At 38.4% G+C, this 17,251-nt stretch overlaps 1 protein-coding gene across 1 annotated transcript in view; it reads left to right on the forward strand.

Moving 5' to 3' along the window:
- The first annotated feature begins 1,221 nt into the window (after positions 1–1,221).
- Positions 1,222–17,251, forward strand: part of med30 (mediator complex subunit 30) — a 57,894-nt gene continuing 41,864 nt past the window's right edge. The window contains exons 1-3 of the mRNA XM_038277081.1: positions 1,222–1,335; positions 1,770–1,969; positions 7,680–7,838. Coding sequence (XP_038133009.1) covers positions 1,790–1,969; positions 7,680–7,838 — 339 coding nt within the window. The 5' untranslated portion in view covers positions 1,222–1,335; positions 1,770–1,789. The remainder of the gene's footprint in view (positions 1,336–1,769; positions 1,970–7,679; positions 7,839–17,251) is intronic.

The raw sequence follows: 17,251 nt of genomic DNA on the forward strand, positions 1-17,251 counted from the left end.
CTGAGTGACCTTAGATGTAGCTGCTCTCAGAGTTACCCTAGAGGAACCACGTACTTAATTAAAGCATGTGTAATGTGGTAGTGAGTGGAGAGATTATCCCTTTTATTGCTTATACTCCTGAAGCTAATGAATGCTATTGTATTTCCTTAAAAGGGATGCCAAGTCAATTAGTTTCCATGTTATTTAATCTTTTACTGTCTCTTGTGAACTTCCCCAGAGTTTTTTTTAAGAGTCTGATAACTAAAATTGCATCATTTATTCTTATTCTGTTAGGTAGCTGTCTGCTCAAACTCTGGCACTACTGATACTTCAGTGTTACAAACCTGATGCCATTCTTATCTGTTGTCACTGCAGCCTCAATAAGAGCAGCTGCTTTCTCTTATGTACCATATGCTGTCTGAAGGAACTCAGAGGTGATGAGATGTGCAAATGTGAAAATGATAAAAAAAAATGTGGTGGAGTTGCCTTGTGATGGATGTAGATCTTTGATGCTCATTTTACCCTCCAGTGAGATTTGACCCAATCAAAGCATTAAAATCTAGCTATTTTCCATCAGCCTGTGGGGAGCTAAGGGACACATTTGTTTCTGCTAGGGTAGCTCTCAAGTTGCTCAGAAACGGAAGGAAAACATGAAAGTTCTGTTCAGAGTGAACCAGTAAATATTTTTGAATGGGGAAGTGGTGGGCACAAAAGCAAGATTTTGTTTTTACATTTAAAAAAACTCACTTTTGGTTATGGTGACAGAAATTTTCAGATGAAAGACAATTTCAGCTCAATAATTTTTGAAAATATTATTCGTTCTTTAATCTTTTTTGAAGAAGAAACATTTTATGCATCGTCAGAGCTAGAATGACTAGAATACATGTCTGCCTTAATAATTTGTTTAAATTGCATTTGTATGTACTGTTGTACGGATCTGTTTTTGGTGATGTTCACCTTAAACCAGTGTCTGACCAGCAGGGAGCGCTGTTTCTTAATTTTATAAAAAGATAAAGCATAACTAAAATAGTGCGCATTGCTTTTTCATGAGGGATTTTTTTTCTCCTTTGCAAGAACACTTGAAAGCCTTCCTTAATTTTAGATAACACGAATACACATGGAAAGCTGATAGAAATATGGATAGAACAAATAAACTTGTAATAAAACCACAACCACAGAGAAAATAAAGCAAGAGAAGAGACAAGTGGCGCATCTAATCTGGAATTTACTACGGGATTTCGGGAACTGTGCACTCTCGCGATACTGTGAAACAATTAGCAGCAGCTGTGCCTAGGAGCTTGTTTGTTGGTGGAAGGTTTGAAATGTCAACGAAAGGAATACATTTCCACCACAAAGGTAACATCACACGGAATTTTATCTGCACTTCTAAATAAAAACCCAGCGATGTATTACATTTATAATCGCTTGGCGTCATTCGGAGGGCACTGAAACAAATGGGTTGGAAGTTGTGTGGTTTAAGTTAGCATGAGCAACATTTTAACGTTGCCTACTATGACAATGTCTGCAAATAAGCTTTCTTCCTAAAGTTGGGTATTAACATTAAAAGTGTTAATAAATGTAAAACATGCGTAGATATGTGATGTCTGGCTTATATTTCAACATCCAGTGTTAACAGCTGTTAAACTGTTAGATTTGGTCAAATGCTATCTCAGTTTGCTGTTAATACTGATTCCGTTTTCCTGTACACTTTATTAAAGGGATATGAAAGTGTGCTGATGTAGACCAGCCCACAGAGCCGCCGTCCAGACACACATCTGCTTCTCCTTCAGCATCCTGACCTGCTGTCTCCATGACGACCCCTCCTCTAGTGCCTCCTTTTGTTGGTCAACCACCTCTACAGCAGCAGCAGCAGCAGACCCAGGCTCCTAGAGATGTCAACACGTCTTCACTGTGCCGCATCGGTCAGGAGACTGTCCAAGACATTGTCCTCAGGACAATGGAGATATTTCAGCTTCTCAGGAACATGCAGGTATGTCTGTCACTCCTATTCATCTAATCATATGTTTTATTCATGTGTCATAAAATTATTCTGAGTTGCTTTAAGTTGGATCAGATCATTTTCTCAATGGGCTTTCTGATGCTTCTAATTATTATTTCTGATATTATTTCAGCTGCTTTTTATTCAGATGTTTAATCTTGTCCATGTACCTGACATCATGTAGTAAAGCTTTTGCAAAAACAGTAAATGGGAAAAATAGCAAGTTTAAAAAACTGTGATGCTGTCTAGGAATTAATAGTTTTGTCTTTTCTAAGATTTAGATAAGGTCGGCCTAGGTCTTTTTTTTCCAACAAACATGTTAACAGATCTAATAGCACTAGATCTACAGTGTTTGGTGTGTAAAGTAGTTGTTCCTGCATATTTGCCAAGTGACTATACCTAATTACCATTTTTGTCAGTTTTTCCTTTTGGCTTCAGGAATAAGTTAGAGGTTACATCTAGAACAACAGCATTTAAATTTAAAAAAAATACCAAGACTTTTTGTTGTATGCTGCTGAAGATTCTCAGTCGTCCCATAGTCATTCCAAAAAAGTAAAAAAAAAAAAGCTTCCTGGATAGGAATGGAAACGTCTTCAAACTTGGTAACAAAGTTCTCTGGATTTTTTTTTAATTTTTTTATTTTTTTGTTTTTTTACTTTTTTGGAAAGACTTTATGTTCATAACCTGAACCTGGATTAAAACAATTTCTATATTATCATAGAAGGAGCTGTACTTAAAGTAAAAGTGAATATGCGAGGCGGTTGTTGATCTGTCAGTTTGTTCTTTTGCCTGTTCATTAACTTGTCAGTCTATCTATCTAAGCATTAATCCATTTCTCCTGTCCCATTTATCCATCGTCCATGAGTCATTCTTGTCTAATGTTTATCTTGTGCATTTAAAAAAAAAAATAATACACCTCTCAGGTACGTTGAAGATCAAGGATGGGCATTTTTTCCCCAAACTGCCACATATTAACAAAGATTATTTTTGAGAACCTGATTGTCCATTGAATGTTGTTACAATGTTGTTGCAAGTATTGTTTGCATTTTAGACACAATATAGGCATCAGAATCATCATTACTGACCCACAAGGATTTTCGACTTCAGTTCTCGTCGCTTATACAGGTGCTGGTCATAAAATTAGAATATCATGAAAAAGTAGATTGATTTCAGTAATTCCATTTAAAAAGTGAAACTTGTATATTATATTCATACATTACATACAAACTCATGTATTTCAGATGTTTATTTTGTTTAATTTTGATGATTACAAATGACAACAAATGAAAATCTCAAATTCATCATATCAGAAAATTAGAATATTGTGAAAAGGTTCAAAATTGATGGCCCCTGGTGCCACACTCTAATCAGCTAATTAACTCAAACCACCTGCAAAAGCCTTTAAATGGTCTTTCAGTCTAGTTCTATAGGCTACACAATCATGGGGAAGACTGCTGACTTGACAGTTGTCCAAAAGACGACCATCGACACCTTGCACAAGGAGGGCAAGACACAAAAGGTCATCGCTAAAGAGGCTGGCTGTTCACAGAGCTCAGTGTCCAAGCACATTAATAGAGAGGCGAAGGGAAGGAAAAGATGTGGTCGAAAAAAGTGTACAAGCAAGAGAGATAACCGCACCCTGGAGAGGATTGTGAAACAAAACCCATTCAAAAATGTGGGGGAGATTCACAAAGAGTGGACTGCAGCTGGAGTGAGTGCTTCAAGAACCACCACACACAGACGTATGAAAGACATGGGTTTCTGCTGTCGCATTCCTTGTGTCAAGCCACTCTTGAACCACAGACAGCGTCAGAAGCGTCTTGCCTGGGCTAAAGAGAAACAGGACTGGACTGCTGGTGAGTGGTCCAAAGTCATGTTCTCTGATGAAAGTAAATTTTGCATTTCCTTTGGAAATCAAGGTCCCAGAGTCTGGAGGAAAAGAAGAGAGGCACTTCATCCACGTTGCTTGAAGTCCAGTGTAAAGTTTCCACAGTCAGTGATGGTTTGGGGTGCCATGTCATCTGCTGGTGTTGGTCCATTGTGTTTTCTGAGGTCCAGGGTCAACGCAGCCACATACCAGGAAGTTTTAGAGCACTTCATGCTTCCTGCAGCTGACCAACTTTTTGGAGATGCAGATTTCATTTTCCAACAGGACTTGGCACCTGCACACAGTGCCAAAGCTACCAGTACCTGGTTGAAGGACCATGGTATCCCTGTTCTTAATTGGCCAGCAAACTCTCCTGACCTTAACCCCATAGAAAATCTATGGGGTATTGTGAAGAAGAAGATGCAATACACCAGACCCAACAATTCAGAAGAGCTAAAAGCCACTATTAGAGCAACCTGGGCTATCATAACACCTGAGCAGTGCCACAGACTGATCGACTCCATGCCACGCCGCATTGCTGCAGTAATACAGGCCAAAGGAGGCCCAACTAAATACTGAGTGCTGTACATGCTCATACTTTTCATGTTCATACTTTTCAGTTGGCCAACATTTCTATAAATCCTTTGTTTTTATTGGTCTTCAGTAATATTCTAATTTTCTGATATGATGAATTTGAGATTTTCATTTGTTGTCATTTGTAATCATCAAAATTAAACAAAATAAACATCTGAAATATATGAGTTTGTATGTAATGTATGAATATAATATACAAGTTTCACTTTTTAAATGGAATTACTGAAATCAATCTACTTTTTCATGATATTCTAATTTTATGACCAGCACCTGTAAAAGTATCAAAAAGCGATCTTCAAGCTGTTAACTGAAACTTTATGCCTCCATTTTTTATATTAAGTTATTAGCAACTTCCTTTGTTTTTGACAGATATTGTATTTCAAGCTGCAATCTTTACAAAAAGAACACCCATTTTATGTTTTTTTTTGTAAACCCTACTGTATGCATCCTCTGCTTTTAGTTTTTTTTTTCTGCCATGAGTTATAATGCCACAAGAGGGCGCTGAAGTAACTTCCACATAAAGGTAAAAGGATGGAATCTGTTTACAAAAAATAAAAATTGTATTCAGATTTTGCTCTCTGAAAGAATACTTTTTATCTAACTATTTATTTTTTGGGCTGACTGCTGCAGGGACGTCTCTAATGGGCTCTTTAATGGACCAATTACAGTCCATTGGCTGCAAAATGCTAAGGTCTAATCTCGGCATGTAAAAATAGGTGAATCATTCGGAAGGAAAATGCTGACAAATTATTGTAGAAGGTTGAAAAAAGGAAAATAAAGAACAATTATTAGCTTTTTGCATTTTTCCCTTTTACAATCAAAGGTGGTATTTAGACAATTAGTATTAAAGAGGCAGTGTGAGTAATTTTATTTTATTTTCAGAATTTAATAATATAAAAAATAGAGGAGCTGTGAGGAAGAAACGGCTGCTATCTGAACCACAACATTCTCTTATTGATTCACATTTTAAGCTAATGTTTTTGTTTTGTTTACTAGTATATCTGCTGTGCTCTTGTTTTGAGGTCATGCTGAAATCAATTATCCCTGAATTCCTTTTATGGTTATGCTTAGTTTTCCCTGAAGTTCACACGCAGCAGCTTTGGCTTTCTCAGAGTAAGGTCAGAATGAGCTTACATGAATGTCTCCATCATCCTGTGAGGCGCTCCTCCTGATGCATGTTTGCATCAGAGCCAAACAAGCATTCTTCTTGTGCAGCAGAATTCACAAACAACATTGTTGTGACTTGTTTCTTAGATCACACACTATCTTACTAATAAAAATTCTTCTTGTACCCTCTCCTCTGCTCTCTTTATTCCCGTCTCGCCGCTCTTTCACTGTCTCGGTGTTCGCCCTGCAGGCAGGCTTGTTCATGTTATGTAGGATGCTTATAATCAGACATTGGTGCCCAAGGGGCTTGTTGATCCTCTGAATGAAAGTATGTGTTGTTGCTTTAAAACCCATTGTATTTTAATGCCAGTTATCCCTTAAAAAAAAAAAAAAAAAAAAAGATCCGTTGGTGGTTTTTGCTCTTGAATTGAGATTTAATCTAGTATAAAGCTGCATTTAAAGTATTTCAGCTATACCTGAAGTGGTAGCTGTTTAATTTTACTCTTAAATTAAAAGCCGAGTTATCTTTTTAAGGTACACATCGTCTTCTGCATATCCAGGACTTGGGTTGCATGGACTCCCAGATTTTCCTCTCCCCAGAAATCCCCTCCGGCTCCTCTGGGGAAACCCTGAGGCCTCTCACGGCCAGCTAAGAGGTGTATCTGTAACAGACGTCCAAGCCGTCTGTTGATACCTTTTGATGTAAATGAGCAGTGGCTCTACTCCAGTGCCTCACTCTGTCTCTAAGGGACTGCCGGCCACCCCTTAAAAAAAGCTCTTTTCACCTGCTTGCATCAAGTATCTTATTCTTCGGGTCAAGCCCAGATTTCTTTACCATAGCGGAGAGTAGGAAAGGAGTCTGACCAGTAAATCAAGATCCTTGCCTTTTGGCTTAGCTCTCTCTTCACCACAACAGATGGTGCGGAAGCAGCATTATGGGTCTGTGTATATTCAGGCAGTTTGTTTTTTGTTTTAAACCAAACATGAAAAAAGCTAAAACTTTCAAGTTTTTACATTTATTAAGTATAAACACGAAAATGAATAACAAACAATTAAACGAGGACAATAAAACTGAAGCAGGCGCTCGCTGTTGGATTGAGGGACTGCCCAACCAGCTTTGTCTTCACCCTCCTCATTTCATACCGTTACAGTAACATTCTGCTAGCTGGATGTTTATGAATAGGTAAGAGTCGCCTCTTTAACAACAGTGATTTCAACAGTTGCCATGGAGATCAGTTTGAAATGGTTAACTTCCTTTTCGGCAACCTGGAGACCATTATTGATTAGACACAAATTACTTGGAATTTTCTGTGTTTAATTCTCATATGAAACAAAATCCAAATATTTCCTGCAAGTAAAAATAAAGTGCATTTTACACTGTTTTGGACTTTTCTATAGAGAGAATTCCTGGGTCAGGCTATAGCCACACTGGTCCGTCTGTTGAAGGCGTGCCAACTTTTAACATGACGTCTACTTGGAGTTGATCCTCAATCCCTTGCACTCAGCTCTGATCCTCCCTGCTATGAATCTTGGCAGGAGGGAACCAGCAGAACCATGTCATTCACACAAAGCAAAGACGAGGGAGTAGAACTGTGTTCCATGGCCGGGATGATAACCACACCACTCTTAAGGCGCATTCTCAATGGTCAGACTCTCTCCAGCAAGCTGCCATATGTCTTCTCAGTGCAGCTGAGAAGGGGGATCCCCCTATAGTTGGAACATGTCCTCTGCTCCCCCTTCTTGTGCAGGGGGACCCCCCCAACCCCCCAGTCTGCCAGTTCAGGAACCATGTCGCTATCCAGCATGCAATGTTGCAGAGGCATGTCAGCCATGAGAGCTAAATAACATTCCACTTCCCTGAAACTCCACATGAACAATATGGATGGGTGTCAGCACTCTGATGATGGGCCAGACAAACAAGTACCTGCAGGGTGATCCATGAGGGACCGGTGCTAAGAGGATTGCGTAGCCAATCCTCTACCCAAGGCCAAGGCGGCCTGATCCATTGACAGTTTAATTTATTTTTTATGTGTATTTGATGTAAAATAAAATAATTGCCGTTGTGTCTTGAAGAATGCAGCCATGCATTAATGGCCATTATTATAAAGTCTCTCACTCTCTTTTTCTTCTCAGCTGCCTAATGGAGTGACATATCACCCCAACACCCATCAGGACCGACTGGCAAAACTTCAAGAGCACCTACGGATGCTTTCTGTTCTTTTTCGAAAGCTGCGTCTGGTCTATGACAAATGCCACGAGAACTGCGCTGGGCTGGACCCCATTCCCCCAGAGGTGAGACAAAATGGCATGTTTGGTCATAGTGAAGTAAATAAATAATGGGATAGTAGAGTTTCTAGGTGTAAGAACTAAGAGAAGCTTTTCTTAAATAGTTAAAAATACCCATTTAATGGTCTGAGTAAGAACGGCACCTTGCCAGTCTTGGCCATCTGGATGGATGTACATAATTTGGCATTCTCAAAGAGCACTGACATGTACTGCAGGTTTGAACAATATATCATGTCAAAATGTGCTTGGGAAAAACAAAATGAGGTTGACAATTTCTGGAGTTTCCCTTACAAACAACAAGCATCTACCGTTTACTTTTTTTAGGAAGTGTTCTGTCATCACAGCCCTGCAATATAAACCGTTTAACTGTTGATTAAAAAAAACCTTTGATTTTGTATGGTATTGCTGAAGTATACTCTATTCTTACCTTGATAGCATGAAACAAGTGGTTATATAATCCACATGCTGTCCATTAGCTGTTATATTTGGAAGAGTTGGTACTTAGTTGGTACTGTTGCTTAAAAATGTCAGGAGACAATTGGGAACTGTACATCCCTCCCTCCCTCCCTTGGAACTAACGATGCTACCTGTTCCAACCCTAGTAGCATAACTCTTCAAACAAATGAAAAATAGGAATTTAAGACAGGCATACATTGTGCGACATTTTCAATTGTTGCATGCAGCTGCAGCTCAAACTGCACGACAAAACAGCAGGGTTTAAAAGTTCAAAGGTCACGATACATGTTCTCACACTGTGCGGCCCGACGCTCGGATGCGCTCTTACGACGGCCAACTGAATTTCAAACATGTTTAATTTTCTCCAAACCTTACGATTCCTGATCTAGAGGTGTTCGTGAGTGGCTAATTGCCCCTTGTTACCCTCTGTAGATTACACAACTTGCGGAGATGCTGAAACTGTGCCCGATCTAAAAATGTTCGCACGACTGGAAAACCGACCCCAAAAGGGCAAAAAATCGTACAGTATTTGCTTAAGCAGACAGTGACACACAGCATGTATCGTTCAGTCAGGCACAGTGAGAATTAGCAGTCAGTTCAGACTCTTAAGAACCATGAAGAGTTGAATCAGAAAGCCTCTTTCAGATAAAAGTCCCATGTAAAATATCCTACCTATCTCACCCAAGTTTGAAGCATCAGATAAACAGAGGGGAAAAGAAGAGCTTTACTTGTTAGCTCGGTGGGATGGGAGGGGGGGCACCGGCCGGCTGGGTTTGGTTGATAAACCTAACATTTTCGATTTGGTTTAATTAGACGAGTTGCTCGTTACCACAGAAGGTATAACAGTAGATAGCATAAACGTATACCAATCTTGCAGATTTACATGGGGTTGTTAGCTTTCAAAGCCGCTGTGAACGCTGGCTTTTTGTCACAGTAAATTCCATTTTGAAAGACTTCATCACTTCAGATGACGGGTTACATCTGCGTTGTCGAGGCTTTTAGACACACGGCGGCCCATGTTGCTGCAATACGTAGAGGCAGTGATGGGCTGGATTTAGTGTTAGTACAGGTGAAATTCCCACATTTCCCTGTGAGATGACAGTAATTCTTACATACCGGTAATATCCCTTAAACAAGGTTGACATATCACACAATCCTATTACCGGCTTGTCTTTTTTGTCTTTAGGTATGTTTTTGGTGCATGTGAAATTACATACAGATGGCGTTGTACTTAAAATCATAAGTTTATTTGCTTTTCCTGTGCAGGGTGTCATGCAGAGCTGCAATTTGGCTTTCTGCCACTGCATGATTGGATTTAAGTTTGCAGCAGTTTCATTACAATTTTTAAAGACTGCCTCAGAGGTAATCTTTCTCACCAGACTTCCACTGGGGATAAAGGAGGGATGAGACCAGTCTTAAATTAGAACAAATTTGTTTTTAACACCAACCATGCTTTACAGATAAATAACATTCATCTCTAAATCCCAGTCTATGTACTTTTCTTTGCCGTTACCATCTGACCTTCTCTTTTTTCCCTACCTTTATTTAAATGTTTGTTCTTTCCCCCTGGAGACCTAGTTCAGCACTGACCAGCCAATAACTTAGCCCACTGTGTTTGTCGAGGGTTGTTGATTTTGGCCCAGCGTCTGAATCATTCATCACCCTGGACGAAATTCAGGTGCCAGTCTGACAGCAGCTTGCTATTGGCTGCCTGAAACAGGAAATGGAATCAATGACTCGAGCAGTGTGACCTCATCGCAGCCTAATTAGCAGCAGACCTGTTTAATGAACAGCTGGACTGAGTGCACACATCAGCCTCTTTTCCTCTCCAGCTGGTGCTAGTTGCTTTCCCTCCCCATCTTTCTCTCTCATTTTTTGTGTTTCGTTTAAATTTTTTTTCTGTTTGCTCTCTCTCAGCTGTTTTATTAATTTCCCTTCTTTCTACAGGTCAATTTTTTATACAGTTCTTTGAGAAAGTAATACGTCTATAATGTGTTTTCACATTTTGCCATGTAACAGCCACAAACTTTGATGGTTTTCAATAGGATATTTTTGTGATGGATCAACACAACATTGTACTAGATTGTGAGGTGGAAGAGAGTGATTCATGTAGCTGGATGATTTTTCTTTTGCAGATAAAGAACAGAAAAGTATGTTGAGCCTATGAGCTACTCCCCTTTAACTCGATACCCTTGAAATAATTCCTTAGCCCTTAATTGCACTGCTTTTAGCATTTGCAGCATGAGGTCTTTGCTGATAATTATTTTCAGCTTCGGTAGAGAGCTTCTGCAAACATACTTTTGTTATTTTTGCCATTTTTTTTCCTCCCAAGAAGTGGTACAGAATCCCTATGACTTTGTCGGGTTATGTTAACACATAATTATGCTTTGATTGGGACCATACTCTTGTATCTCTGCTTCTCTGTAGAAGAAGAAAGAGGATGAGTTCTGCCAGAGCCCTGCAACGTGACTTTTACCTGAGCCACTGGCTTGAATATCTCTGACCAAACTATTAGAAACAAACTTCATAATGGGTGGCCCAAGGGGCCGTCGTCCTCTGGTAGGCCCTGTTCTCATTACCCAGCTCTGTGGAGCTCGATTAGCATCTACTAGAGAAAACCGGCTTTGGCAGGTTCAGCAATGGCATGCTGTTCTCTTTACAGAAGAAAGCTAGTTCACTTTTCGCTCACTTTGTGACACACCTAAAAGGCTATGGAGAAGCTGTAGTAATAGATTAGGCTGCCTGCAACATTGTCTGACATTATCAGATCGTTGGTGTTACTGTTGGAATGGTGAGGCAAGCTACTGACACAAACCATACAGGATTAACAATAGCATCCTAAGTCCTGTTAGGAGTTGGAATGAACTCCTTAGACCTGCAGGTAAAGCCTTTGCTGTTGCAGGCATTTCCTGGAGAACAAAGGAGTTGATGCAACTAACAGGCCTCCATGCTCCAAGACCGAATACAATCCTTCTATGGGGAGTCGTATTTGGTTCCATGTAACACCACATGGTTGCACAATAGACTTCAGTTTAGTTTGAGTCTATACAGACACATAAAAAATAAAGTCACTTCTTGTTTACAAAGAGAGTATTGTGACTGCAAGGCTTAGCATGAAGGAAAAGCATATGTCTGCTTGCCTTCTTACAAAAAAATTAAGCTATACTTATATCTATAACAATAATAAAGAACTCTAATAATACAGGAGAATACTTTTCACTTAAAATGATCATTTTCAAAAATAATGTTGAGCACAGCAGTTTTGAAACTAATAAAGGATGTAAATGACTTTAACTCTATATTAACAGTTTTCCACATTCTAATTCTAGCATCAAAAATACGTTTCATATTAATTTCCTCTTTGACTTTTTAGGACATTAAAAAAATTACTTTCTGGAAAAGAATTTGATGAAGTAGTGATTTATTTCATGTTTTCTACAATAATTGCATTGTTCCATGATATACATAATATTTAGATTTCATTTTGAGTTTATAAATGGTGGATTTGTATAGTCACAAAATCCTGCCTTATTTATTATTAATATATATATATTTTTTATTGTAGTTCTTCAACATGTTTCCCATAGGTAATACATGAAATATAAACCTTTGAAGTTTAGCATCCTTGTTTTATGTAAAATTGCTATTGACCTTTCAGGATCTTGGTAATGCCCTGGTCAGTGTCTGGATCATGACTGCATTGGAGTCTAATACAAAGTACTGATCACCATTTAGAGTTGCTGCAGTGATTTTTAATAAATCACATCAGGTTCTCATTGTCACATTCCTTGTGACTTCTAAAGTCCTCTGTGGGTTAAAAATTTTCTTTTTCATGAAATGATGTGCCATGGTATTGTCCCTAATGCATTACCCATTCCCAATTAGTATATCCAGTGTTTTTTTTTCTTTTTTTCCCCAGTTGATGTGGTCTGTTATCAAAGCGTTCCTCTAATACTTTTTATCAAAGTTCTGCTAAATTCTTTTTCTTCCTTTTCACTCTTGCTCAAGTCATCTGCAGCTCATTTCATTTCCTGCAGCCAAAAGTCAAGCTGTTTCATTTCCCTCTCTCCTTATCCGTTCACCCTTTTATTTTCTTATTACCGTACTGTTTTTTCTTTCCCCTTTTTCCACCTCTTTTTGTTTTCCTGCTGCCCTTTTCCTCTTGTCTCACCGAGGCAACCTGGAGAACTTCATTAGCTCATTCCTCTCTGTCAGGCTGGAAACCACATCCATCTTTCTGCAGAGGAGGTAGAGGTTATGACTCACATGGGCACATTCTCGCACATACATTTACTCTGACTCAAATGCACAATGCAGTCTACATCCATCTTTTCCAAGCTGTACTCGGCACATTTTATTTTCCTCTCTTTCCTCTGCCCAAATATGCCCACTACCCTCAAGATTCAATATGCAGATTAGCTTTGCTCTAAACTGATCTAATGAAAAAAATTTTTGTGTTTTTCTCCTGGGGGTTCACTTGAGGTCGAGTTTCTACTTTAGTATGTTCTAGGATGTACATCTTCTCTCTTCTTTTAAGATTACACTTTAGATTAGAGCTTTTCCAGTAAACTCTCTGAATCAATGATTTTCTTTGTTTCTTTTGTTGCTGTTTGAGCAATCAGGTTAAATATTTCACCCTTTTCTTCTTTAGCCCTCAAATATGCTCTTATTTTCCCCTCACTGACCTTTTGCCCTCACTGATTTGTCTGCTTTAATCTTGTTTCGCTTTAGATCTACTCATGCACTTGTTATTTAGTAATTAAATCCTGCTGTAGCACAGGCAGCTGCACAGCTTGAGGAAAAAATGAAAATGAGCAAGAACTTGAAAAAATGTATAGTAAAGATAATTAAAATTGATTGGAAAAAAGTGTTTCCCTACATTTCCCTTTTTGGTGCTTATAATTTGTTTGGAGGCTCTCCAACCTAATCTGTGTTTTTGATCTTGTCTGCTATGAGTGTCTTTGTTTTGAAAGGGAACATATATAGTTTCTTTGGCAAACGCAACTTTGTCTGTTCAGAAACCTTTCATCTTTATTTATATAAACTCTGTTTCATGTAACACTGATTCAGTCAATAGTATACATACCTTTGAGCTTGAATTATTTACCTGAACCTTTTCCACAATTTTTTAAAGGGTGGAAGGTTAAACAGTTTGTTTTAGTAATTATAAGAAATGAATGAAATGCACTAGTTTAATTTCATAGTAGACATTCTCTTTACACACACAAGACCTGACTAGTGCCACCCTATGATGTTTGGTGAAGCAGCCATACACAAGTTGAACATGGACAGGTTTTTTTGTAGATAACCTTAATTATTTGCATAGTTCTGTAAGATATTTGACCAATCCTTTCTAGAAGCCTTTAAAGGTCTTTTTTTGTTGTTGTTTTTTTTAATGTATCCTGTTTACTTAATTTAATTAGACTCAAAGGTAACCTGTCAAGATGCTAAACTTTTTAACTATAAGTCTGGAGCTATTAGGATCTGACGGCAACCCATTTTAGAAGGCCTCTGTTCTACTAGCAGCTGTCCCTGGTTTGTGGACCTTTTTTCCTGTCAGCATATGTTCAAATAACGGCCACCTGTTAAACCTTAAAAGAAGACTTAAACTTTGGTTTTCATATAACTTGAAAGAAAGATGTTTGAAACCAGTGAACCACTAAGGTCATAGCTACAGCTTTTTAATCAAAGTACTTAGGTCTTCAAAAATATGTTGCCAACATCGACACAAAAGAATTCTGCCCCAATGGGAACAGTAAGTTGAAGTCACATGAGACCTAGCAGCTCTTTGATAGAGCTCAGAAATGGCTTCTTTGTGGTTCTGAAACCACATCGAGGTAACTGCTTCCCTTTTGGACAGGCAAGTTAAATGTTTGCAAATGCTAAACTAATAGTCACTACCCGATCCGTCCCGGCAGCACAATCCGTACCATCAGCTCATTTGCACATGCTCGACCAGCTATACATCCGGGTCACCCTCAATTTTACTTTGTTAAAAAAGACCTAAATTATGTTTTCCCTCTCTAAAAATAGCATACTAAATTATTATATGTCATGTATTTTCTGAGAAAATAAATGCATTAAAATCCCTTCTGTTTTATCAGTCGTCTGTGCCTGATCCGGACAGGAAATGGGATCCTATGCTACTTCCTGGAGATAACTTTTTCGGCTTTGGATGTAAACATAAATCTAGTCTTATCGAGTTTTTTTCCCTTTAATGTTAACATTAGGGTATATAAGGCGTAATCTAAATTAAGAAACAACTAAAATGCAGATAAACATGGTTTAATCATAGTTTGCCTGACTGCTCTGAGGATTTCCGATGATGTCAGACAAGCAGTTTAATGGAGAAAATGTAAGAAGCATCAAAATTGTTTCAGAAAAGTCATAAATAATTTTATTAAGTTTATGTTCTTTAGCATTCTTTAGTAAGCAGGGTTTTCGTGGGTCATTAAAAATCATTAAAAGTCAAAAAATTTTAATTTTTTAAATTAAGGCCTTAATTGGCATCAAAATTCATTAAATGTTATTATTGTGGTATTTAAAATGTTTTAAAAAATACAATTATAAAAACAAATTTTTTCAGGTATATTATATCGTTATATATTTGCGTGGAACTGCTTCCAGTTGATTGTAAAGCCGTATGTTCGGAAAAGAAGCTCGAGGCAGAGGAAAAGCTAGAGAATGGGAAAATGCAAATCCAGCAAAAGTGGCTGGAAATCAAGGAATTCAAGACATGGCTGCATTCTGTCGAAAGTAAAGGTGACAAAGGATTTCTTTGTGTTTTATATATATATATATATTAAAATAAGTACTTTTACTACCATAATTATTATTAATGGCTACCTGAATGAATATCTGCTAGCACATGCGCAAATGACCAAATGGTACGGCTCGTGCTTCCTGGGTAGTGACCGTCACTCCCGGAAGCATGATCCATCCTGCGGATGTGCAAACAGAATAACTTCCGGGTAGGCTTTGTTTTTCTTATTTTTTTATTCTTTTGTCTTTTTCCAGTGGGGGGTTCCTTTTGAATATTTTTGTATTTGCGTAAATATTGCATATTCTAAAATAAAAAAAAGCAGTACACTTAAATAACCTGTCAAGCGTTACTGAGACTGCTCTAAGCATGTCCGATGATGTCGTGCAATACAATGGAGAAAACTTAAAACGTATCCATTTCCTCCAGAAAAGTCCTGAATATTTTCTATACAACATCTATTCTAAAGAGAAAATGTTTTGCTGACCTCAAACTACAATAGATTTTTTTATTGTCTTAGATAAAAGGGGGGAGAAAATCCTAAACTTAAGTAACTTTTAGTTCTGAACCATTTAGCTTCTAAGGTTTTTAAATTGATTTTTCAGAAATGAGGTGTGGCGGAGCCTTGCTGAGTCATCACATATGCTTTGTTTATGAATGTTAATTAACACCCATTTACTTGAAGTTGAACAGACTGCTGTGTCAGACTGTAATCCATGTGAACTGAATCAAGATTATGGCCAAAACATTTAACATTTAATCCTGAACAAAAAGCTTTGTTTTCTCCCTTTCTGTATAATAGATGCTTTCAGACTCTATACCAATAAAAACTCTTCATGGATTTTCTAGTGACTGTAAATTTTATTTAATACATTCACTGGGAGAGAATGACTTGCTGAAAGTAACAGTTGTTAATCCAGCTGTAAAAGACTCCTCCTCTCTGAATCCAAGCAAGACCTCGACTAGGGTTGGGAATTGATAAGATTTTCACGATTCCGATTCCCTTATTGATTCTGTGAAACAATTTGATTCTCTTATCGATTCTATTATCGATTCTGTGAATCAATGAACTTGGTAAGTGCAAGATGACATTAGTCTACTTTCGCTTGGGACATTCTATAGCTCCCTGCCTCGGTGAAAACAGAAGGCAGTGAATGGGAGCTGCCAGCCTCTGAGCCCGCCAGACTACCTGCTCGTCAGTCATCTAAATCTAATGGAGAAGGCATCCATTTAATGAAAAAGCATTACTGTACAATTTCGGGAAATAAACTCTTCTCCCCCTGATTTAAATAAATGAGCGTCACCTTTCTCTTGCTCCCTGAACTGCGGAGCAACTTTGTAGCATGTTTAATAATCCCAAAGAGAGTTAGGAAATGGGTTTATTTCCTGAAATGGCATATGATTTACTAGGAACCACATTAAGCACAGCCAGTGATATAAAACTAGCTACTTACCACCAGAGTTGCCTTCCTGGTAGTAACTTTAGCTTCTGTAGGAAGCATCAAAAACACTGCATTCGTTAAAATGTATGCCATGTAATGTGCGCAGGTCTCTCTGCATCCAAACTTTCGATCGGTTTACCTGATGGGACGCCATTTTTGCTTTTATAGACTTGCGCCTGGTCATGTTGTACTTACTGAAGGCCGTGTGCGTAACTTGCGTAAAAAACGTGACCTAACTTGCATAGAAAACATGACGTAAGTCGTGCTGCCCAGCGCTAGGCTCCGGTGCTGCCTGGAACCGTAAAAAGAACCGTTAAGCGAGCTGCCAAACGGTGCCATGGAATTGGAACACACAGAACCGGTTCTGAACAGGAACCGGTTTTCGATTCCGATCCCTAACCTCGACTGCAGATGAAGTTACCACTCAACTTCCAGTGCCCTTGTTTTGGACTCAGCAGGGGAAGTACTCCATATGTTTTAGCTCTTAAACTTGTTTGTACAGGACAAAGATTGGGCTGTTTTGATTTGACAAGCATATTTGAGGCTTTCAAACCTGCACCGTCAATATTGTTGGTGGATTATTTTGAGGGGCTGCTAGTGATACTGCTGCTCAAGTGAGTGAAATAATGAAAAACTGAATTCTCTAAATATTTTAACTTACCTCAAATCAGAAGCTAGATATTTGAACTTTGGGTTCCAACAGCACAGCATTGACTCAAACACACATCAAAGTACTTTTGCAGTTTAGCCTCTGGTATTTT

This window comes from Cyprinodon tularosa, unplaced genomic scaffold (assembly GCF_016077235.1).
Source record: "Cyprinodon tularosa strain WSP-4 unplaced genomic scaffold, ASM1607723v1 ctg13, whole genome shotgun sequence".
Lineage (NCBI taxonomy): Eukaryota > Metazoa > Chordata > Actinopteri > Cyprinodontiformes > Cyprinodontidae > Cyprinodon > Cyprinodon tularosa.